General features: G+C 47.1%; 2 protein-coding genes across 5 annotated transcripts in view; one reads left to right on the plus strand and one right to left on the minus strand.

Annotated features, from left to right (window-relative positions):
- FYCO1 (FYVE and coiled-coil domain containing 1) overlaps positions 1-23307 on the minus strand; it is a 79801-nt gene that overhangs the window by 13292 nt on the left and 43202 nt on the right. Inside the window, exons 15-16 of the mRNA XM_010374799.2 lie at positions 5974-6069; positions 590-800 (exon numbers count right to left, since the gene is read on the minus strand). Of these exons, the coding sequence (XP_010373101.1) occupies positions 590-800; positions 5974-6069 (307 nt within the window). The remainder of the gene's footprint in view (positions 1-589; positions 801-5973; positions 6070-23307) is intronic.
- On the plus strand, positions 12976-17907 carry CXCR6 (C-X-C motif chemokine receptor 6). 4 transcript variants are annotated; one of them, XM_010374797.2, is made up of 2 exons: positions 12976-13085; positions 16021-17907. In XM_010374797.2, the coding sequence occupies exons 1-2, from the start codon at positions 12987-12989 to the stop codon at positions 17071-17073; spliced, it is 1152 nt and encodes a 383-aa protein (XP_010373099.2). In that variant the 5' UTR covers positions 12976-12986; the 3' UTR covers positions 17074-17907. The 4 variants fall into 4 exon arrangements, with proteins under 4 accessions (XP_010373099.2, XP_030792009.1, XP_010373100.1 ...); XM_030936149.1 differs by having other exon boundaries at positions 13039-13142; XM_010374798.2 differs by lacking the exon at positions 12976-13085 and adding an exon at positions 14050-14714.

Raw genomic sequence — 23307 nt, forward strand, 5'->3', positions numbered from 1 at the left:
GGAGATGTCTGGATCCCACACCTAGAGATTCTAATTTGCAGCCAAGATTGAGAACTACAGTCCAGGCACTGTCAACATTCCATGCCTAGAATGTCTTAGGAATTTATAAACTGGTACCCGCCACCAAGATTTCAAGCTCGACCACCCAAGTGACATTGGTGTCATCTCTACTGACACCCTTCCAGGTGGGATGCGCCCTAAGCTAAAAACTAGAGGAAGAGAGGTCACCACCTCCCAAGGTGACCCATTCCTGCTTTGCATAGCTCTATTAGAAAATGATCCTTAAATTGAGTCATATGTCTGTATTCCTCTTTCACCTACCCATCTATCCCAAGGGCAGACTGTACCTGTTTGACACAGGTGTGACCTTCAGACATTTGAAAACAGCTTTCCAGAACCTCTGGGTCTTTCCCTCCCCAACTGGACAAGGCCCAGGTGCTCTGCCTTCTCTGCATGACACGGCTCAGAACATTCCAGCTGAGGCCTGCCCAGCAGAGGGTGGGATGGCCACTGCCCTGCTTTGGGAAAGGCCTGCCCAAGTACCCAGATGTGTGTGTAAGGAGCCCACAGGCAGGGAGCCCAGCCTTACCTTACACTGATCCAGCGGTGTGTCCTCGGCCTCCTGGAAGACCACGCTGAAGGAGATGCTCTTGGGGTCAGAGGAGAAGACCCAGCTGATGGTGAGGCCTGCTTCGGCCACAGTGATGGGGATCAGGCTGTAGGTGCTGGACCTCACAAACAGCTCCCTGCTACCCTCCCCGAAGCTGGCAATCTCATCCACTGTGAGGGGTACTTTGATCCTAAAATAAAAATACAGAGCGGGATCTGATTGACTGGGCAAAGTGTTTGTGTCCACTGGCCAGGTCATCTGTGGCTCAGAGGGGGCTGGAGACTTCTTGAGAGGATAAGCCCTGGGTAACCCTGGCCAACATGCTTAATTACGGGATGGGCAGTTCACTCCAACAAATGTTTCCTGAGCGCTTACTACATGCCTGGCATAGTTCTAGGCATGGAGGACACAGCAGTAAAAAATACAGATGACATATTTGCCTGTGTGGAGCTGAAAGCCCATGGGAACTAAGGAACTGAGGATGGCCTGACCTGCTCCACAGCCCTCGTGGACAGGAAGTGAGTGCCGAGGCACAGCTTTCTGCTGCTCTCCTGAAGGTGCCCTGCTGCTCAGCCGTCTGTTTTCTCTCTGCCATTTCTCCTTCCAATTCCCTGCCTCACCCTTTCACCTAATTAGCACAAGCCTCCCAGCCTTTCAATACAGTCCATCTTCTCAGCCACATCTGGCATCCATTGTAAGATTCCACATGGAAACACTGGCCTTTCCTCAAATGCCAATATCCCATACTCTTTATAATGTAGGAGTGATGCAAGTAATACAATGGTTTTGGGGAGAAAAGCTTGTTCTTACTCTCCCTAGGTAGATAAAAGCTTCTTCAAGAAGTTTACAGGGTTCATTGACAGTGAGTTCCTCTGTTTTTGGGGTTCTGTGCTGGACCCAGAGTATTATGTGAAGAATGTGAGGTTAGGGCCAAGGGACCTGCCTCACTGCATCCCAGCTGCAGGGCTTACCCTCTCATACACCTCAGTTTCCTCATCTGCCAAACAGGGACAACCATGCCTGCCTCAGGACTGCTGCAAGGACTAGATTACAAGATGAACCTGGGGAGCTTGCTCCTCAGGGACCCTTCCAGGCCCTCGGGGACCCTTCCAGGCCGAGTGGCACCCCTCCTACACTGTGCAACTCTGGAGGCAGTTAGGTTAGCTCACGGTCATGGAGGCAGGACCTCCAGTTAAGAGCTGCAACTTAGGAGCAGTGTGGCCTTGGGTGAATCACTCACTCATTTTGAGCCTCAGTTTCTCAACTGTGAAATGGGAAGGTGGCAGCCATCATAGGCCATGCCCTGTGCTCAGCAATTTTGCATGTTACTGCAGTAGCTCCACGAGGAAGGCATGACTGTTGCCATTCTGCAAAAGAGGAAACTAAGATTCTAAAAGATTAAGAAATTCGATCCAGGCTCACACGGTCTGAGGCAAAGCCATCATCTTCCTACCATACCAAACTGCCTTTTGTGGAGAAAATGTATTATTATCCCCTTTAACACAGGGGAGGGAACTAAGTTCAAAGAGGTTAGGTAACTTGCCCAATACTGCACAGCAAGTGGTGGTGCTGAGGGCTCATTTGCCTCCAAACCTGTGGAGATGAATGGGCAGACTCCCCAACACTAACGAGAAGGGTAAGAAATGATGAAAAAACCAGCATGCTTCAAAGAACAGCTCCAGTACTCACCTTTGTGAGAATTCAATTCAATGCAATACTCCTCCATGTGTTAAATTTTATTTCTAATTAAGACCCCTCGACCAATATTTACAATTTTCAAGAATCTGAGGGCAGGTGTGGGGGTCCATTCTGGAACAGACATCTTTCTCGTAATGTGGAAATGTTACCATATTACCATGTAAAAAGTCACTTACCCTGACATAATGCCCCATTAATGCTGGGGCATTTTATAATTTTATGCTCCAGAATTCTCCCCTGGCACCCAGGTATTTGGATTGTGTCTCAATCATCCATTCTAGACATCATCTATTCAGTGACAAGGACAATACTCAGCCTCTCCAAAGGAGATCTTAACAAAAACAATCAAGGGTTTGCTCAAATATAATATAATCTTAAGATGCCTATTGTCTATAAGGCTCATGTTACAAATGTGAATTCCACTGAGTGACCTCAGAAATTCCAGTTTACATGAGTCAAAGGGTACTAACACATTTGTAGTGTTCTGAGATAATCCCAACCTTTAACATGTTTTCAGATGCTCTCACGATGTGGTTGCTAATCCTTAGCTTGCTGTCACTCTCTTTGAAAGAGGCAGAAAAAAATAACTTTCAAGGTGTTGTCATTCTCCTCGCATTTTATTCCCACGTCCAGCCGACCTATCTCAGTACTATCCTATTCTCCTCAAGGATATGCCTTGGATCTGTGTGTTCTAATTACTTCTAAATCTCATAACTTTCCTCATCCCTTTATTTGAGGGTAGATTTTTTACAAGTTTTATTATAAATGATTTCAAACATTTCCTTGTTCTTTCCCATTAAACGCCACTAAAAAACCTGAAAATGATTCAGCAGTTGTAGTAAAAGTGAAGGGCAGGAGAAGGAAGGCGGACTGATTAAGGACCCCCAGAATATGAGGAAAATCACAACAGCTTAGCGTCTCTGAGCCCCCCACCTACATATACTAGAAAACCACTCGTTATCCTAAGAGCCTGGAAAATCACAGTGTGCATGAGGAAAGACAATCAACAGAAGCCGACACTGACATCAATCAGATGCTGGAGTTATCTGTCAAGGCTTTTAAAGCAGTCATCAAAAAAAATGCTTCAATAACAATTTTAAATGTTCTTGAAACAATAAAAAAGTGGAAAACTCACACCAAAGAAACAGAAGACATAAAAAAGAACCAAATGGAAATTTTAGACCTAAATAATTACAATAACCAAAATAAAAAAAAGTCACTGGACACTCAATAGCTGAATAAAGATGACAGTTGTACTTGAAGAGAGAAAAACAGAAATTCCTCAATCTGAACAACACAGGGAAAAGATAATTGGGGGGCGGGGTGCAAGGAAAAAGAACAGAGCCTCAGGGACCTGCAAGACAAGGACGAAAGATCTCACATTTGTATTACTGGAGTCCCAAATGGAGTGGGAAAATAGAGTACATCTGAAAAACTGTTCAAAGAAATGATGGCTATAAACTTCCCAAATATGGTGACAGATATAAGCCTAGAGATTCAAGAGCTGAGTGTACCCCAAATAGGAAAAACCCAAAGAAATTCATGCCAAGACCCATCGTAGTTCAACTTCTAAGAACAAAAGACAAAGAAAAAACGTGAAAGCAGGCAAAGAGAAATAACTTATTATCTATGGGAGAATACCAATTTGAATGCTAGGGGATTTCTCATCTAAAACCATGGAGGCCAGAGGGAAGTAGCAGCACACTTATTTTAAATGCTGAAAGAAAAAAACTGTCAATTCTACATCTGGCAAAACATCCTTTAGATATTTTGTGAAATCCAGCAGGGTGTGAAAAAGAATTATATACCGCAGCCAGTGGGATCTATCCCAGGTATGCAAGGTTGGTTTGATATATGAAAGTCAGTCAGTGCAATCCATCATATCAACAGGCTAAGGAAGAACAAGTCTATGATCTTATCAATTGATGTAGAAAAAAGATCTGGCAAAATTCAACAGCCATTCATGACCACTCAAGTTCTCTTTTACTATTTCTAATTGTCACTGCTGTGAGTAGCATGCGAGGGACATTTTGGTAGCTTTATCTTTGCACATCCAGTCATTATTTCCTCAGGATAAATTCCCAGACATAGGCCCATTGCATCAAAGAGAAAATGCAATTCTTGAGCTTTTGGTACATCCTGCAGCCAAGTTGCTCTCCAGAAAGGGTGGCCCTGACACTTCATACTCCCCTAGCATCAACAGCTTGTGAGTGGGCTAGCTATTTAATTCTTCCTGCTTGGTCTGCCCCATAATTCAATATAGTGTTTGTCCAAGTGTGGTCCAAGGTCACCTGAGGACTGGTGGAATAGATTATTCTCTCACGACCACATCTGACCCTTCAGGAAATTCTATCTTCACCACCTTCAAAATAGGTCCAGAATTTGCCCTGGCTCTGCCCTCTCTGCCAATACTTGGTCCAAGGAACAAGCATTCCTCTAATACCCTTTCAACTGGTCTCCCCACTTTTGCTCTTGTCCTCCATCATCTATTCTCCACATGACAACCAGAACAATTCTTTTTCAAATGTAAATTAGATTAAGTCATTCTTAATGCTACACACCTCATTTTGGGGGTCCCATTTCCCTCAGATTCAAAGTCAAAGTCCTTACAATAGCCAACAAGACCCTATGTGCTGGGACCCTCATTTCCACTCTGACTCCACCTCCTGGTTCTCTCTGCTGCAGGCATGCTGGCCCTTTTCTCGGCCCCTCAACATGCCAGGCACCATCCCGTCGCAGGGCCTTTGTGAGGCCTGTTTCCTCTGCCTGAAATGCTATACCCGTAGATAGAAGCCTGGCAACTCCTTCACCTCCTTCAAGTCTTATCTTCTTACTGTCACTCTATTTAAAATGGCAAATTCCCCTTCCCTGTTACCCTACTTTATCTTTTTCCATAGCAAGCACCACCTTGTAACATTTATACAATATTGACTTATTTAATTATGTTGACAGCTTGTCATCTGTCAACCCCTGCTGGAATGTAAGCTTGATGAGGGCGAGGGGTGAGCCTTTGTTGGTTTTGTTTACTGACATGCTCTAAGCACCTAAAATAGTACCTGGCACATTGTGATAATAAATATCTGTGAATGAGTGACTGAATCTATTCAATGACAGTTATGCAGCCACTGGATACAACACTGGAGAACTCGGTCATGTGGGAAAATACTCATGCTATAGCAAGTTTTAAAATACTGCAAAAGAAGATTTAGAATATATGTTTGTGTCAAAAATTATATGTATATAGGTATATAAAAAAGACTGGAAGGCTATACGCCAACATGTTTTGCTTATCTCTATTTTCCTAATTTTTTACAATGAAAGTGTATTGCTCATACAATAAAAAAATTAACAAAGTTACTTTGAAAAAAGAACATGAGGTGTGGGAGGAATATTATAAAGGGGCACGGGGAACTTCCCAGGGTGAAGGAACAGTTCTATATCTTAATTGTGGTAGTGATTACACTGTATCATTCATGAGAAATCAAGCACTGTATACTTGCTTGAATTTTAACATATACAAGCTATACCTGAAAAAAAAGAATAAACGAAGCCCCACTGGTATTAAGTTAGAGCCCCCGGGGTGGTCCCCAGCGCCGACACTGGAGAGGCCATTACTCCTCCCAACGCCATACCTGGAGAGGACCCAGGTGGTAGCTGCCACTTACATGAGTTCTCCAGACTTCAGCAGGCAGATTTCCGCATCCTGCCCCACGGGCATGTCTTCAGTGTCCTCAGGCGTTAGCGAGGTTGATGTAGTGTCCCTGAAATGTCACAAACGAGAACACAGTCATTTAGCTATCAACACACAGGGCCTCACATCCTGGGGTCCGCAGTCTTGGAGTCACAGGCAGCCAAATCCAGATGCATGGGAGATCCTTTAATCACAGAGGCCATGACAGAGACCCCAGCAGATTTTGTGGGTAGAGGGAGGGCTGCAGGGGCAAGGGCCAAGCAGGTGGACAAGGAGAAGACAACAGGGCTACAGCAGTTTCCCTGGAGCAGCTGTAGGGAAGAGACCTCCTGCTATAGGAAGGGTGAGCAGAAACACAATCAACCACTCTCCTAGCCCATGCCAGCAGAGCCACTGCCACGGGACCAAGGTAACAGCACCACTGGGTCCTGCCTTCTCAGTGCCAGTGCACGACTAGAGAAGCCTCTGGCCTATTCCTGGGGCACAAGAACAGGCACCCAGGGGAGGTTTTTAACACCTTCTGAATTATGGATTCTTAGAACATATTGGCAGATTGCAGTCCCTGCCTTCACTGATGGGGACACAGAGGCCCAGGTAGTTCCTCAAAGGCAGAGCTGGAGCCAGAACTAGATACCCTGACTGCAACTTAGTGCTTTCCCTGTGGGGCCCCAGGTCCAGCTCAGCCAGGGGCTTATACAATCTCAGGTGCCTCAGAGCCCAACCAGCTCCACTCCCTTGTTCTGCCAAAGAGGAAACCTAGGTCCAGAAAAGAAATAATGGCTTCATCCTCATGTGAAGGCGTCAGTGAGGAAGATCTGCCACTCAGTGTGGCTTCTTTTTAAATTGCTGCAACAATCTGTGCTCTTCCAGGAGCTGAATGCCACCAGCCCTGAGCAGTGGGGTTCCCTCTAGCTGAGGTCTCTGTGGTCCTAAGGGCAGGGGACGTGGTATGACTGTGGTGGGGTCCACTGTGGTTCCAGTTTCAGCACTGTGACTGTGTGACTCATGGTGAGCTCTTTCCTCCTGAGACCCTAGTTTTCCTTTTCTAAATGGAAGCAAATGGAACCAGATGGACTCTGGGTTCTGATGGCTTGAAAAGGCTGTAAGTTTTAAAGGACTCAGAGGTAGCATTTTGCAAGCCCACTGGTTGAGAAAGAGGTGGGCTTGCTCTGGTCAGCAGCTTCCTGCCCTTGGCCTCTGTTGCTCTTCTCAGGGAAGGTGCAGAAAGAACGCGGGCTGCAGCACCTGCTGCCACCGGGGGCATGCCTTGTCACTCTGGCATTTATTTTTCTTCCTGGCCCCAACCCTCTATCTTCCTCCTTGCCTAACACCTCCTTCTTTTTGCTTTTCCAGTCGCTGGCTTCCAGGCCCCCACCCCTCACCCCGGGACAAACAGAAACAGGGAACATCAGTGCAAGAAGCTGCTCAAGGAGCCAGCTCGTGCAGCCACCCACTTGACAGCAGGGAAGCAGAAGTCCAGAGGAGACAGGCCAGGGTCAGTCAGGCCTGCTTGTTTGCTTTCATCCTTGTCCAAGGTGCAAATACCATAAATGAGATAAAGAAATAAAGTAGAATGAGAGAGACTCTGAAAGCTGTACTTGGTTCTCCCAATTTTCCTGCATTCAGGATAAAAAATGTCCTAATCTATGATTCCTTCTCTTCCTCCATCACCCTCCTCCCTGACCACAGTGATGACAGACAACGCCTGATTACCTATAAGCAAATGATTCACAGAGCAGGTTTCCCAGACCCTTGCTGGTCCCGGTGGATGCCCTGCATGAGTGAGGTGGGAGTGGGACAGGTGGGTGATGCAGTCTCAAAGGTAACATTAGGGCAGAGGGCTTTCTTTTCAATAGGTTTTCAAACTGTAGGTCATGACCCATTTAGTGGGCTGTGAATCAGGAGGTTATGACCAACATTAAAAGAAATAGAATAAAATAGAAAATACAATAGTATATTGCATGTTGCGAGGATAAGTATTTATGAGGCTCTTGGGTTTTGTTTGTTTGTTTTTGAGACGGAGTTTTGCTCTGTCGCCAGGCTGGAGTGCTGCGGCACGATCTTGGCTCACTGCAACATCCAACTCCTCGGTTCAAGCGATTCTCCTGCCTCAGCCTCCCGAATAGGTGGGATTACAGGCATGCACCCACCACACCCAGCTAATTTTTGTATTTTTAGTAGAGACGGGGTTTCACCATGTTGGCCAGGATGGTCTCAATCTCCTGACCACATGATCGGCCCACCTCAGCCTTCCAAAGTGCTGGGGTTACAGGCATGAGTCACTGCGGCCAGCCTCGAGGCTCTTGTTTTGACCGTATGTGTACACATATGCACACTAGGTAGCCATGCAAAATGTATTTCTTACCGTGAGATACTGTAGAAAGTGTTCAAGCAACTCAGAGGATGTCAAGGGATTTAAGAGCTTGAGAAAGGACGGCAACCAAAGCATGACCACTAGAGGGCACCCCATCTCCTACTAGAGCTGCTTCCGTTCCCTGCTATCGAGGCAGTCTCAGCGAAGACACCAGATACTCACTGCCCACGCGGCCTTCCTCCTCCCCTTGCTCTGGTCATGGCAGCCTACTGCTAGCTTGGCTGATGGCATGCCACCCTTTCCGTCCGAGTTTTTGTCTGGAGCCAGTGGTCAGCTGAGATCAATCTCTCTCGAGCACACGTTCCAGTCCGTCAACTTGTCTGTCCCTTTGTGGGTGCCGTCCTGGCATTCCTGGGCAGCCTGCTGTGCACACAGCCCATGCCCAGTGAATGTCTACATTATTTGCCTCAGAGTAAGGTTTTCTTCTGTCCCAAATGCTCCCAAAGGAGGACACACCCAAGGCTCCACATTAGAAGCGAGTCAGAATAAAGTGGTGAGCACAAACCAGGCGGCCCCTGGCACTGCAGTCCTGGAGTCCACACCTCTCTGAGTCATAGTGGAGCCCCTCCAGCTTGGTCTCTACAAATGGGACTCTATAGTCCTTCCCTGTCACGAATTAAATGGCCTCAGACTGTTTGTTATGTAATTACTGCACAACTTTAATCCTGCAGACTGCCTGCGGTACAGGTCTGCTTCTTTAGAAACTAGCCCAGAGAGGAATGGATGCCTGGAAAATCCCTATGGCCCAAGGTGCCTTGCTGCCAATCTTCCCCAGGGGGCGCCATCTCCCCTCAGCCTCGCTAAGCCCCGCAGAGTGAGAAGTGTTGCTTTTCCTGATTACACAGGCTCCTATACCTCCCTCTGGTCAGCCTCCATCTGTGAACAGTCTCCTCTGAAATGGAGATGTCTTCAGTTTAGAACTGCACTCTTCAATACAGTAGCCACTAGCCACATGTGGCTATATAAACTTAAATTCATCAGATAAATTAAACTAAAAATGTGGCTGCCTGGTTGCACTAGCCACATTTCAAGTGCTCAATTATCACCTGGACTGGTGGCCACTGTGTTGGGCAGTGCAGGTGCAGCACAGGTCTCTCACAGCAGAAGGCTGCACTGAACAGTGCAGGTTTGGAAGGTTGGGCTGAACCACACCACACACATCATATTCACTCTGCAATCTGGGGGCATATTTTAGTTTTGCTATCAAATTATTATTATTGTATTAACTTGATTTTACTTTGCTAATCCATTGCTTATAAATTCCTAGTGTTAGAGTAGGTAGCTAGGCAGGCATGAGTAGGGCAGGAGAGGGCCCCCCTCCCCCAGGAATGTCAGGTGACTGTCAAGTAATGGTCAGGCAACTGTTAAGCTGTCTCCGTAAAATAACTGGTTGCAGCCAGAGCCAGAGAAAGAGTCTCCCAATAGATAGAAAACATCTGAAGCTGGTAATCAGCAGCTTCCTGGTAAGATCTCAGGAGGTGGGCGAGTGGGCTCAAGCATGCACATTAAGAGGCAAAATGGAAGAGTTTAACCGGTATATGACCTTCCTCTAGAAATGACTGATAAGGGAAAAATACCTCAAGTGAGCATGCATACATCTCCAGTAAACACACTGAGCATGCAGCCCTTCCCAAGTGCTGGCAAGCCACCATGCCTGCGGACAGCCTGCTCCAAGGAAAGAGTCGGGGGAGAAGAAACACAAACCCTGGAACCATGCCAATGTATAAAACCTCAAGTCAAGGGCCCGACGGGGCACTTGGATCTCCCAGGTCACCTGCTTGGCTCTCTTCCAAGTATACTTTACTTCCATTTGTTCCTGCTCTAAAACTTTTTAATAAACCTTACTCCTGCTCTAAAACTTGCCTCAGTCTCTCCCTCTGCCTTAAACCTACCTGTGCCCCTCGACCAAATTCTTTCCTCCAAGGAGGCAAGATTCGAGTTGCTGCAGACCCGTATGGATTTGCTGCTGCTAACATACTTTGGTGCCACGTGACTCAGACACATTCTCTACTGGTAAGACACTTCGACAACTCACCTTCTTCCGCTGGAGGTAGTCAACCCCTGTACGTGGTTTCCTTCTCCTGCTCTCCTGCTTATAGAAAAACTGTTCCTCCAGAACAATTCCTCTCAGCTATAGTGGCTCTGTTCCTGCCAGTTGATCTCTCAGCTCCTCCTGGTGGCTTGCAGCGGTACAGGTCTGCTGGTTATGTTGCCCAGGATGGCCTCAAACTCCTGGGCTTCAAATGATCCTCTCATCTTAGCCTCCTGAGTGCTGGGACTATAGGTGCCCACTGCCACTCCTGGCTGGTTAGGTTACTTTTCTGTGGATCACAGCCCATCATCCACCAATGCCTTGCCAACAGCAGTAAATGTCTCATCCCTGGATCCTGGAACTGATAACTTAAAAGCTCTGCCAGGTCTTCAGGTAGGGAGAGCAGGCCAACAGTCTGACTTCCAAGATAAATCTGCAGCAGGTATGTCTGCCACTTCCCTTTTACTCTTCCCTCAATTTTATTTAGAAAATGTTTAGGTATTTCTGGGGAAATCTAAGACATATATGATTGGGTTCCCACCCTTAGCAAGTTTAAAGTTTTGTTTCAAATAAAAATAATGCCCTTAAAACAATTAACACTACAAATTGGCAGATAGTAAAAGGCGTTTTGTAAAGTGATTAAAATAAAATTTTAGCCCCAAACCTGTGAGTGGCTCAGCACCTCAAATATAGGTGCAAGTCTTTTGTACTATAGAGGAGTTTCTATTAAAGAATGGCCATGATAAACAAGCCATGCTTTCTCAAATACACATATCCCCATATTGACACGTACACACAGTCATGGAGAGCCCCAGGTGCTGGTTTGTTTTTCCTCATGGAGTAGAAAGGCTTGCTGAGAAGAGCATGGCGAAGGGTGCTTGACAAGGCTCAGGCCATTCTAACACTGCCCTGTGGACCTGTCTTGAGTGGCATGGTTGGCTTGTCCCTGGGTAAAACTCAGATCTCAAAGCTGAAAGATTCCTAAATGTCAGGCAGGGTTAAATTGCCACCCTGCCTTGAAAGGTCTCTTTCAGGAAGACAGGTGCATATTTGGCTCAGTCTGTTCTTTTATTCATTTGTCCACCATTCCCTACATCCATCTGTCCACCATTCCCTACATCCATCTGTCCACCATTCCCTACATCCATCTGTCCATCGGTATGTAGTCTATGCGGCCTCATGGTTCATGCCCATAAGGAACACCTCACTCATTTGCACCAGTTTGGTAGAAAGGACAGTCTGAACGAATTCATTCAAAAAAAGGCCTGCAGACCTACTAGAGCTCTTCAGATCTTTTATCAGGGGCCCCTGGCATAGCTCCATACTCAGAGCAGGGCAGGAAGCACTGGATTTGCAGCCTGACAGTCCCGGGTGACTGCTGGGGATGTGTATTCTTGGGCAAGTGGGTTAATCTCTCTAGTCTTCTGTTTGCCTATCTGTAAGTGACTAGGATTAGATGGCTGTACATAGAAGCATCCAGCATAGGGCCAGGCTTGCAGTAGAACTGAGTGTTAGTCTCTGGATCCTGAGGTTGCTCCTGGTCCATGCTCCCAATGCTTGATATTTGCCCTTAGGAAGAGCCACATGAGGTTTGCCTAGGAGGTGGGAGAGAGCAAAAGCATTGGAGAGAAGCAACCTGAATGGTAGTGCAGAGCCAGAGAAGGGAGGCCAGGCACCTCCACAAGAGGGCAGCTGCTTCTGGGAAAGCAGACATTGGAGTACTTGCCTCTCCCTAGTACCGTCTCCAGGAGGAGGCACTGGGGCATGTGACCCAGGCTGACATGCCTCTAATTCCTGCCTTCCAGCGTTATTTCCCAGAAGGGTCAGTAATGTTAGATCATGGAGACTGACAACTAGAACTGTACTGAGATCAAAGTAGTCAACAGCTGGGGAATTCCAGGAGTAGAGAGGGCAGCCCAAGGAAACCAGATGATTCCAGCCAGGCTAGGCAGGGTGGGTGGGCACTGCCTGCTGAGGTGCCTGAGTGGTGTGGGCTTAGGAGGAAGCACTGCACCAGGCCCTCTGGCAGACTCATCATCTGTTGATTGGTCTGGTAATGACAGACACCTGAGTGTGTATCTTCAATTTGCCAGTTTCTAGCTGTGTGCACCGGGGGCTGTTATTTTGGCTATGGTCCTCAGTGTTCTCATCTATAAAGGAAGGATAATATCGACTGCAGGGCTGCTATGGGGCTTAACAGCTATCACATATGCTGGAGCTGCATGTGCACACAGAACCCAGCCCATGCCATGGACTTAGCATTGGCCCAGACCCCAACTGTTCCAAAAAGATGTCTGACTAGTGAATGAAGTAATTTTAAGGTACAAATGCCACCATCTTCAGTGGATGGCCAGAGCCAAACCTCCTTATTGTTCCCCTTTAGTTTACGAATAAAGCCCTGTCAGGCCCTGACAGAAGAATCAGCCCCAAAGCAGAATGAAGGGGGTGTGGGGTATGAGAGTAACCCACCCATCTCTGACCCATGCACTACACAGGGGCGGGTTGGTCATATGGATTCTGATCTGAAGGATGGGAGTAGGGGGTGGGTCTCTTATAGTAACCAGCTGAAGGCTCTTAAAAAATGTTCAGCGGAAACATGAACCACATCACAGAAGTAGAGGCAGACCTTGCTTCACGAGCAAGCTCATCTGTGGGACAAACTGGCAAAGCACGTCTGCTGGTGAGTCATTTGTCTTACTCTTTATACTGAAAAGAAGACAGGGAGGACTAACCCCAGGTATTGTTGGTATTCTCTGATTCCTGTCTGTACTAGGGCACAGTGCACAATGCCAGGCTATGGAGCTCAGCTGCTCTTAGTTCAAATTCCATCACTGCCATTTGCTACTGTGTGGGTTAAACTGGAGAAACATGAAAACTACTGAACATGTTTCCAGGCACACAGTTAGTGCTTGTAGGCTGATGGTACTGCTAGTAATGGCATAGTCAGACCCACCCAGGGAGATAAGGAGGATCTAGTTATTGTCTATATTTGCTCAATGGATAATCTGTTTTCATTTCTTTTGCATAAGACAGGCTGTTTTCTCAGATTATCATTTATGTTATTTTTTCAATATAAATCAATATACTACTGTAGAAACTTTGAAAACTATTTTAAAAAAAGGAAGAAATAAGTCACCCATAATTCCACCAGCTGGAGGCCAACTGCTAATAAAATGTGATCATTTTTTTCCAAGTTTCTAAAAGTACGGTCAGTCAAAAATCACATAGTTTATCATGAACTCTTAAATGAGGGCCCACAGAATACATGGCAGAGGGATTCAAGGGGTTCATGGACTCCCAGAATTGCAGGGGTATTTGTGCATGTGTGTGTGTGTGTGTGCGTGTGTGTGTGTATACATTATTTCTGAGAAAAGGTCTGTAGTTTTTAGGAGATTCTCAAAGGAGTTTATGGTCAAAAAAGGTTACGAATCACTATTAATTTTGTATCCTTTTGACATCTACTTGTCGTAATAGTAATAGCTAATACTTATTTTGCATACTTACTTTGTTTACTCTGTTCTTAGCAATTTAACTAAGAGTATTGCATTTTCCAAAATCAGTAAAAATACTTCCTAAACATTTAAGTCATATTCTATTTTATGTCTGAATTATAATTTGCTTCATCATTATCAGACTTTTACACTATTTCCAAAGTTGTAGATTTTTTTTTTAATTTTCAGAAAACAAAATAGGATTTTGATTACAGAAGATAAATGTTTTTGGTTCGCCTAGAAGGGGAAGTAATTTTTAATATTCTATTTGCACAGCACTGTCCAGGCCCAACCTGTTTACCAATTATTATACATCAAAGTTTACCAATTATTACACATGAATTTGAACAGGTCCTTTGATGAAATGTGTAATGGCAGCATAAGGGACCAGTAAAAGCTGGAACAGAAGGATACCAAAAAAAGGCAAGAGCGAGTCAAGCAATAATGGGGAGCTGGACATTACTCTTAAGAGCAAAGTCACCTGTTTCATATTTTAAATGATGAAAAAATATGTTTTTGCCCATGCGAATTAATAACACAAACGCATCATCTGACCTACTTAATATAGTGCCCCACAGAGCTTATCGGGGGCAGGATGTCTACTGGCTGACCTATCACCCTTAGAGATCTAACTATTGTGGTGTAAGGGTAAGGATAGTTATTAAGCAGTCTTAGCCTAAAGGCAGCATCCTTCCTTGCTAGAGAGAAAGGGCACTTTGGCCCCTGGAAAGACAGAGGCAAGCAGCAGCATCGGAGACACTGCTCGCAGTCAGGACTCAACGTCAGGGACAGAAGTGTTTCTGAGTGGATTAGGAAAGGTAACCTCATTGTTTATATGCCCTTCTCTGGTCAGGCAATATTTTGACTTTGCTGGCAGAGATTCTGTCCAAACATCTGCTCTTCTTCATACATCTTCTTGAGGTACTGGCCAGACATAGCTCCAGGTCACTGGAAATGAGCTGCTGCATGTTGAGTATCTGCAGGTCAGTAGCAACGGCAGGCTTCGCACTCATGGGCTGATGTTGCCATAGCGGCCCCTGCTCCCACACCACAGGTTGCATGATCCCTTGTCCTGTCCGTGGTCTTTGGCAGGGTCACAGGGCAGAGGGAAGGGTCAGAGAGAAGTGACATCTTGAAGGGCTGGTGCCCTGGGTAAGAAAGGTAGCCCATCTGGCACCCCATTTCAATTGGGTCTTCTGCTTGTTAAATGAGGCCCTTAAGTCCTAACCTGCCAATCACAAGACCTAAGGCAAGGTTCTGCTTTGGGGAAATCTACCTTTGAAGAGACTTCTTGCTCAGAAGTCTTCAGGAAATGAGACTCTGATGGTGGAATGCCATAAACTGTGTTAGATGATGAAGGGGAAAGTTTAGTTGGGAAGTGAGAACCACCCAGTGCTTTATCCATGAAGCCAGCTCAGCCAAAGTGCTGGGCAGCCGTGGGCTTTTCTATCCCTTGTTTCCCCATTAGTAGCCTTTGAAAATCTATGCAATTGAGGGGAAGTAAAGGCAGGAAGGACTACCTACCCAGGCAGAGCAGTCTTGCCATCCCCAAACACCTGTGGTCTCCAGGAGTCTCCTTGATAGGAGAGCCCCCTGGTAGGGGCACTTGCTTTAGCTTTCACAATTTATTAGGAAATGGGGCTCAGGATGGGTGGGCAACTGTGGTGAGGCAGGGGGAGATGAAAACAGGCATGTCCCATTGATGAGCTCAGATTATCAGTGGGCTCATCCACTGATACCCAGATTATCAGCGGGCTCAACCATCCATTATCAGTGTTGCTCTTCCAAAGAGCACTGTGCCCACCTGACGGCAAAGCGACTTTTGCTTTCAAAATAACTGAGCACAGGATTTTATGGAATGTGCTTAGGGGTCAGTTATGAGTTGTCTCCCACATGGGTGAGATCCTGAGAATTTTCAGGCTAATGGAGAGTCCTTGTCCTGTCTGAGCAATTTCCCCTCAGAATTGGTTATCTTCAATATACTGGACTGTGCTGTTTCTACACAGCCTAGTGGGTGGGTTTAGGAGATGACTATTTGCCCCCTAAATGTGGTCAATGGGACAGCAGGAAGACAGAGAATGCCATCCTCAGCCCTAAATATAATTCCTGGGTTCTGACTCACAGGTGTTCATCAGAACAGACACCATGGCAGAGTATGATCACTATGAAGATGATGGGTTCTTCAACAGTTTCAATGACAGCAGCCAGGAGGAGCATCAAGACTTCCTGCAGTTCAGCAAGGTCTTTCTGCCCTGCATGTACCTGGTGGTGTTTGTCTGTGGCCTGGTGGGGAATTCCCTGGTGCTGGTCATATCTGTCTTCTACCATAAGCTGCAGAGCCTGACGGACGTGTTCCTGGTGAACCTACCCCTGGCTGATCTGGTGTTTGTCTGCACTCTGCCCTTCTGGGCCTATGCAGGCATCCATGAATGGATCTTTGGCCAGGTCATGTGCAAGACCCTACTGGGCATCTACACTATTAACTTCTACACATCCATGCTCATCCTCACCTGCATCACAGTGGATCGTTTCATTGTAGTGGTTAAGGCCACCAAGGCCTACAACCAGCAAGCCAAGAGGATGACTTGGGGCAAGGTCATCTGCTTGCTCATCTGGGTGATATCCCTGCTGGTTTCCTTGCCCCAAATTATCTATGGCAATGTCTTTAATCTGGACAAGCTCATATGTGGTTATCATGATGAGGAGATTTCCACCGTGGTTCTTGCCACCCAGATGACACTGGGGTTCTTCTTGCCACTGCTCGCCATGATTGTCTGCTATTCAGTCATAATCAAAACACTGCTTCATGCTGGAGGCTTCCAGAAGCACAGATCTCTAAAGATCATCTTCCTGGTGATGGCTGTGTTCCTGCTGACCCAGACGCCCTTCAACCTCGTGAAGCTCATCCGCAGCACACACTGGGAGTACTATGCCATGACCAGCTTTCACTACACCATCATAGTGACAGAGGCCATCGCATACCTGAGGGCCTGCCTTAACCCTATGCTCTATGCCTTTGTCAGCCTGAAGTTTCGAAAGAACTTCTGGAAACTTGTGAAGGACATTGGCTGTCTCCCTTACCTTGGGGTCTCACATCAATGGAAATCTTCTGAGGACAATTCCAAGACTTTTTCTGCCTCCCACAATGTGGAGGCCACCAGCATGTTTCAGCTATAGGTCTTGCCAGCATTTCGAGAAGCTGCTCTGGAATTTGCAAGGCATGGTTGTGTCCTCTTGATGTGGTGAGGCAGGCTTTGTTTATAGCTTGCGCATTCTCATGGAGAAGTTATCAGACACTCTGACTGGTTTGGAATGCTTCTTCTCAGGCATGAACATGTACTGTTCTCTTCTTGAACACTCATGCCGAAAGCCCAAGTAGGGGGTCTAAAATTTTTAAGGACTTTCCTTCCTCCATATCCAAGAATGCTGAAATCAAGGGGGATGACATGTGACTTCTATGATCTCATTCTCCTTGATTGGGACTGGGGCTGAAGGTTGAAGAGGTGAGCACAGCCAACAAAGCTGTTGGTGGTAGGTAGCACGCTGGGTGCCCAAGCTCAGAAGGCTCTTCTGACTACTGGGCAAACACTGGAGATCAGAGCAGCCATGAAAACAAATGCTGGCACCACCAGGCATCTAACAGAAATGAGATCAGGCTCTGCCTCACCTTGGGGCTTGACTTTTGTATAGGCAGATGTTCAGATTGCTTTGATTAATCCAGAATAACTAGCACCAGGGACTATGAATGGCCAAAATAAAATTATAATAGGCTGAGAATTCCAGTGGTCCATGGAATGCTTGAAAAATGTGCAAAACAGCGTTTAAGACTGTAATGAATCTAAGCAGCATTTCTGAAGTGGACTCTTTGGTGGCTTTGCTCATTTAAAAATGAAATTTTCCAATGTCTGCCATATAAACATATGTAAATGTATATACACACACATATACACATATGCTATATATTACTAACATATGAGTTTCATAGCTAAGAAATAAAACTTTTAAAGTCTCTAAACTACTTTTATGCTTTGGTACATTCTATTTTAATATGTGTGCCTGGAATATACTTTTTTGGAATATACAAAAAAGTTACTTTTGGGCTCAGAGCACGGAAAATAAGTGGTAAACTTTCAGGGCAGTGCTCTATCATGGAAATGGAATACACCAGTGGTAACGACCCTGCTCTTTACTGTGGTTTCTAACCTCCTGTCTAAAGTGTGGGGCACGTTTGTTTAACTTCTAGAATGTGGTCACAGGATGAGGCATAGTTTTAAATGTCAGATTTTATGCATGTTTATTAAATCCTGGCAGTCTGTTCAACAGGCTTAAAGATGTTTTTTGGGCTTATGTATCCCAAAATCACTCACCAAATACGGAGAACCAACTGACAACAGCTAATTGGAATGCACAGAGAGGCAGGCCAGAACTGACTTAACAGTGTGGTTTTGGGGGCTGAATAGACCAGAGCTGAATCCCTGCCACTCACCAGTTTGTAAGACCTTGGGCGAAATTCAGCCTCTGAGCACCTGTTTCCTTTCTTTTTGGTGAAACACGGATCATAACAGCACCACCTCTATGGGTTGGTGTGAATACCTGAGACACTGCATGTAAAACACTTGGCACAGTTTGCATTTGGGGAGAAAAGGTCCAAAAATTAGCAGTAGTTATTATTTCTTACAAGAACTGGTGACACAAAATGGAAGCCCTCCATGTCAGCCCTGTGGGTTAGCGAGGCAAGGGAGGGTTTATATCGTGCCTTCCAGGTGTGTGGCACACCATGTGCACCTGGTACAGCTGAGCACAGGCTGGGCCTTTCCGAGCCCACATGATCCTACCTACTGTTTCATAAACATGCCTAAATGCATCTACAAGCAGAGTTTTACTGTACTCAGGTCACATGGACCTCCGAGTGCTTCCTTCAACTACAAAATCTGCCCTTTTAGGGTGACAAGGCAACATTTATCTTTTAAGTGGCTTTCAAAGAGAGTTCTGTCATTCCCCCTTTGTGCATTCATGTTAACATGGAACACTTCTGACAGAGGGGCCACCCGTCCCTGGTTTCCCTGACGGTGTCCTGGCCCAAGGGACAGAGGCAGAAGTAGAGTCAGGAGACAGGGCCCAGCAGCATCTCCACGAGTCCCCATGGAGAGATGCAGCAAGATGTGATGAAAATGCAGGCTCTGGGCTCACTCTGACAGTGTTCAGTGTTCAGTGACAGCTCCACCACTGTGTACCCCTGTGCAGGTGATGCAGCACCCCGACCCAAGCCCTGGTTCACCACCTACGCCATTGGCTCATGGTGGCCTTCCCTCCTGGGGTGCTTGTGAGCACAATGCTTGGGCCTGCCTGGCCATAGCAACAGAAAAGCAGCCACTTGGGACCGTGGGACTTTCCCTGTCCAGGTGCCCGCCCCCTCCCAGGGTCCCTGCACTGGCCTTTTGTAGCTTAGGAAAGCCCTGCCTGCCTGGCCCCAGGAACAGCACAGCAGCAAAATCTTTCTTTGCCTTCCCTGCCTCCTCAGCCACTAATTGATCCTATGCCTCTGGGCCCTTACCTGCCACTCTTTGGAGTAGATGTCAGTTTTCTAACCCCCTCCCCTGGGTAGGGGAATAAACGCTGGCACAGCACATGCAGATTACAGAAGGCCTTCATGTCTTGATTTCACTCCATCCACACCACAGCCCAGGAAGCAGAAGATGCTTTCGGTACAGGCTCCATTCCACAGAGCAGACTGAGGTCATGTGCAGGGCAGAGCCATTTCCCAACCTCAGCCCACCCTTCTCCCTTCCACTTGGCTCTCCCCTCCGCTTGTCCACACCAGCACATGGTGTTGGAGGCCTGGTGGGAGGGGATCAGGCTGGGTGTGGGCTCTGCTTGAGTACACACTGCCTTGGTGTGGCCTCAGGGTTGGAGGGTAAAGGATATGCTCTTTCCCTATTTCCCTACCAAGTTCCCAACACCTGGGGGTGGCTGCAGTACTTAAGGGCTCCAACCCCTTTAGAGATATGGCAGAGGCCACTAACGGCCACATCATCTGAGATGTGGGGAACACAAGATGACACTGACTCTAGGGGCTACCTGGGAGCTAGGGGCCCAGGTGTCCTCCGTGGATGTTCTGGACTGAGGACATGGTGCCACAGAAGAGAAAAGCCTGGAGCTACCCCTACTGGAGGGGTGGAGGCAAAACAAAGAGGATGGGGACCAGGAGTGGTCAGGGCAGTCCCTCTGGCCTCCTCCTCCAAGGGGCTCTCAAAGCAGCACCTCCTTCCAGCTGCCTAGTCCCTGTTGGTCCCTGGTAACTAATGCCATTTTGTAGGAGGCCTGGCACTATCATCCCCATTTTCAGATGAGAAAACTAGTTCAGACAGATTAATGCCTGCCAAAGCTCATACAACAGAGCTAGGACTACAACCTCACTGAACAGCCTTTCTTTGCCCAGAAATGTTGGCTCCAGGAAGGTTTCCTGCCACTGACAAGCCACAGGGTACCTGCCACCTCTGTATTCAGCTGAAGGCAGAGATCTTGGGAAAGCCCATGTGCAAGGTGGCTTTGTAACCTTAACCATTCACCATATCCTGTTCTCATTTTGTTTCTGAGATAGCAAGCGTCAAATCTCCCGGTGGGTGACAAATCCACCACAGCTCCCCTAAACACTCTGACCATGAAGCGCCTGTTCTGAAGCAATTACTGGCAAAGACGCTCTGAGGGTTCAGAGGTTGTTTCTGTGCGAGAGTTTAAGCTCACTTAGGGTCATCTGGGTATCTGAAGGATCCTCCTTGGAGGAGACCTCTGGGCTGCGCAGTGCAAGGTACTGAGGTGGTAGCGGTAGCATGCACAGCTCAGCCCCTGATGACACAACATCAGGAAAGCAACATACCTCCATGAAAGTCTTCCCAGGCTTTAGGCACTGGGCTGGGCTCAGTGCTCCACACACAGTTCTCATGCAATCTTTCTAACACCCCTAGGGGTGAGTGCTGTTCCAGTCTCTTCGGTATAGGGGAGGAAACTGAGTTCGTGGGCTGCACTGCCTAGAGCCATGGAGCCCGGAGGTGGCAGACCAGGCATGTTTGATTCTAAAGTTCGAGCTCTTCACCACCATCCTTTCTGTTCATCTGGTAGCTAGAGGGGGAGGCCGGGCCTCAAGGAGGCCATGACTGGGTAGAGGCTGAGCAAAGGCTGAGGGAGCCACAGCCCAGTGCCCCTGCCAGCCCTTACCCCACAGGCCTGGTTCACCAGCTGACAAGAGCTTGGTTTCCTTCTGTGCTTTAGTCCAGAGAACAGCTGGACACCTGGTCAGGGAGATGGTGGAGGGTGAGCCCGAGTGACTGAAAAGGGGGTGTGCACTGGTGTGTCTAGAGGGCTACGACGAATACCATCTTTTCTCCAGAAGTCAGGGGCTGTGCTCCTGCCCTGCACAACCATTCTAGCTCTGAGCCATGCACAGGGACCACTGGGAGGTTGCTTAGGGGGTCCCAGCATCTGGCCACATCTCCCTGGCAGGCTGGACTTTGGGACCCCTTTCTGACCCACCTCTGCCAGGAAGAGGGGCAAGGCAAACAACTTCCTTAGCCCCAAAACTGTGTATGTGTGCGAAAGAGCGAACATGAAGGCAGGGGAGATGGGCAAAATGGGGCCATGGGATGGAAAAAAAAGAGCTGAACTCTTCCATATGCATTTTAAGCCAGTGGACCGGAGGGAGGAGTCCAAAGCCTAGTTCTGGCACCTCCAACGACAGAAGTTATCCAGCCTCCTGAGGCTTCAGCTTCTTTGCCTAAAAAATGAGATAATTCCCACTCCCTGATGGGCTGCACAAGGACTAGTGAGGTCACGTGTAAGAGCAGCTGGTGCAAGGAAGGCGCTCAACAGCATCACTCTCAACAACACTACTTCCAAGTGGCCTGATATTCCTCACGAATTCGGACTTAGTGTTTAATCTCTCCCGGATCCCTTCTTACCTTGGATTTGCTTATTTTTTCCCGAAGTTTCTTGCCAGGGATGCTTACACAAATCTAGGGCTCTAGATCTCCCACACTTTCTCAGACTCTTGGTGTTTTCGGTTTAGGTCTTAAAACTTAGGAAGAAAAAGAATGTAGGAAAAAGCTTCCAGAAATGCTCAGGTTTATCTCTAGCTAATGCACAAAAAAAAAATCTGACAATGCAGCCTTTAACTGACTGGGAAGGGTGGGTCTTCACCCAAACAGAAGTGCAGGGATTATAGGTTCCCATCAGTTAGTCCCACATCCACCTTGGTGGCCGTGGACCAGCACACTGGCAGTTTCCTTCCCCTGGAACAGTTCCTGATTTCCCAAGACCAAAACCACACATATTTGTCAGCAGTCAGAATGCCTTCTGTTTTTGTTCCTACTGGGCAGGGGAAGGTGAGGGGTGAGGAGAGAGAGAGAGCTGTAGGACAGTCACTTTCTTACTCAGGCTAGAGGAGGCAGCAAGACACTTTCAAGCCAGAATGTCCTCCCAGGCCCCCGGGTTCCTGGTCCTGCTCACTTTACCTCCATCTACCCACTTGGCTTTCCAGGTGATGGAGGCAGAGTGTGGCTTAGTGCTAATGGAACGGAACATGCCCCAGAGACCATTGAGCCATGGGGGTTGGGAGAACGCTGCAGACTTACATGGTCAGGGGTTGGAGGGGTGTCCCAGGAAGGAAAGGGAAAGCCTCAAGTCACAGAAGCAACAGTAGTAGAGATGATCTTGGGTCTGGTGAGTTTGGTGATCAGGCTGGCTTTATACATGAAGCTATAACATGGTGAGTTTAGTCATTCTCTAGTCAGGGAACAGAGGGTTGTGGAGATACACGTAAGTCCAAAGTCCCTTGCATTGGCAGCGTCATGAAGAGTAAAGACATGCAGCAGAAATCCTGAATGATCAATCTGACAGATCAGTCTTAGCCTTCCTCTGAATTCTGGGCAGATCTCAATGTTGAGGCAGGAGCATCATAGAATGTCCTTAACTAGAGGGAAAATGGGTCAAGAAACGTCTGGGACCTGGGACCCACATAAATTCTTTCTTGAGGTTCTGAACAGCCAGTGCTTTTTTGTAAACTGCTCTAAAGCCGGACAACAGGGGCTGAGAAACATCAAGCAAGGACCTTCTTTTCTTATGGGTCTCATGTCATAAACTCTTGACATTTTAATATGGTGATACTTTATACAATTCATATTTTTAAAAACTGACCTTGTAAAACTCTCCTTGAAAACCTTGTTGGCAAATAGCTACACTAGAAAAATGAGAAGGCCAAGGGAGAATAAGTACTTAAGGATATCCTTGCCGTGGCTGCTTTGGCCCTCAGAAGTCTGCTCGCCTGTGTAAGCTGCAGCATTCTTGCAGCAGTCAGGAAGGTTCAGTGGATCCAGGTCACTGATTAAAAGCAGCATAAAATACCAGTGCTAGGGCAAA

Source organism: Rhinopithecus roxellana, chromosome 1 (assembly GCF_007565055.1).
Source record: "Rhinopithecus roxellana isolate Shanxi Qingling chromosome 1, ASM756505v1, whole genome shotgun sequence".
NCBI classification, from domain to species: domain Eukaryota; kingdom Metazoa; phylum Chordata; class Mammalia; order Primates; family Cercopithecidae; genus Rhinopithecus; species Rhinopithecus roxellana.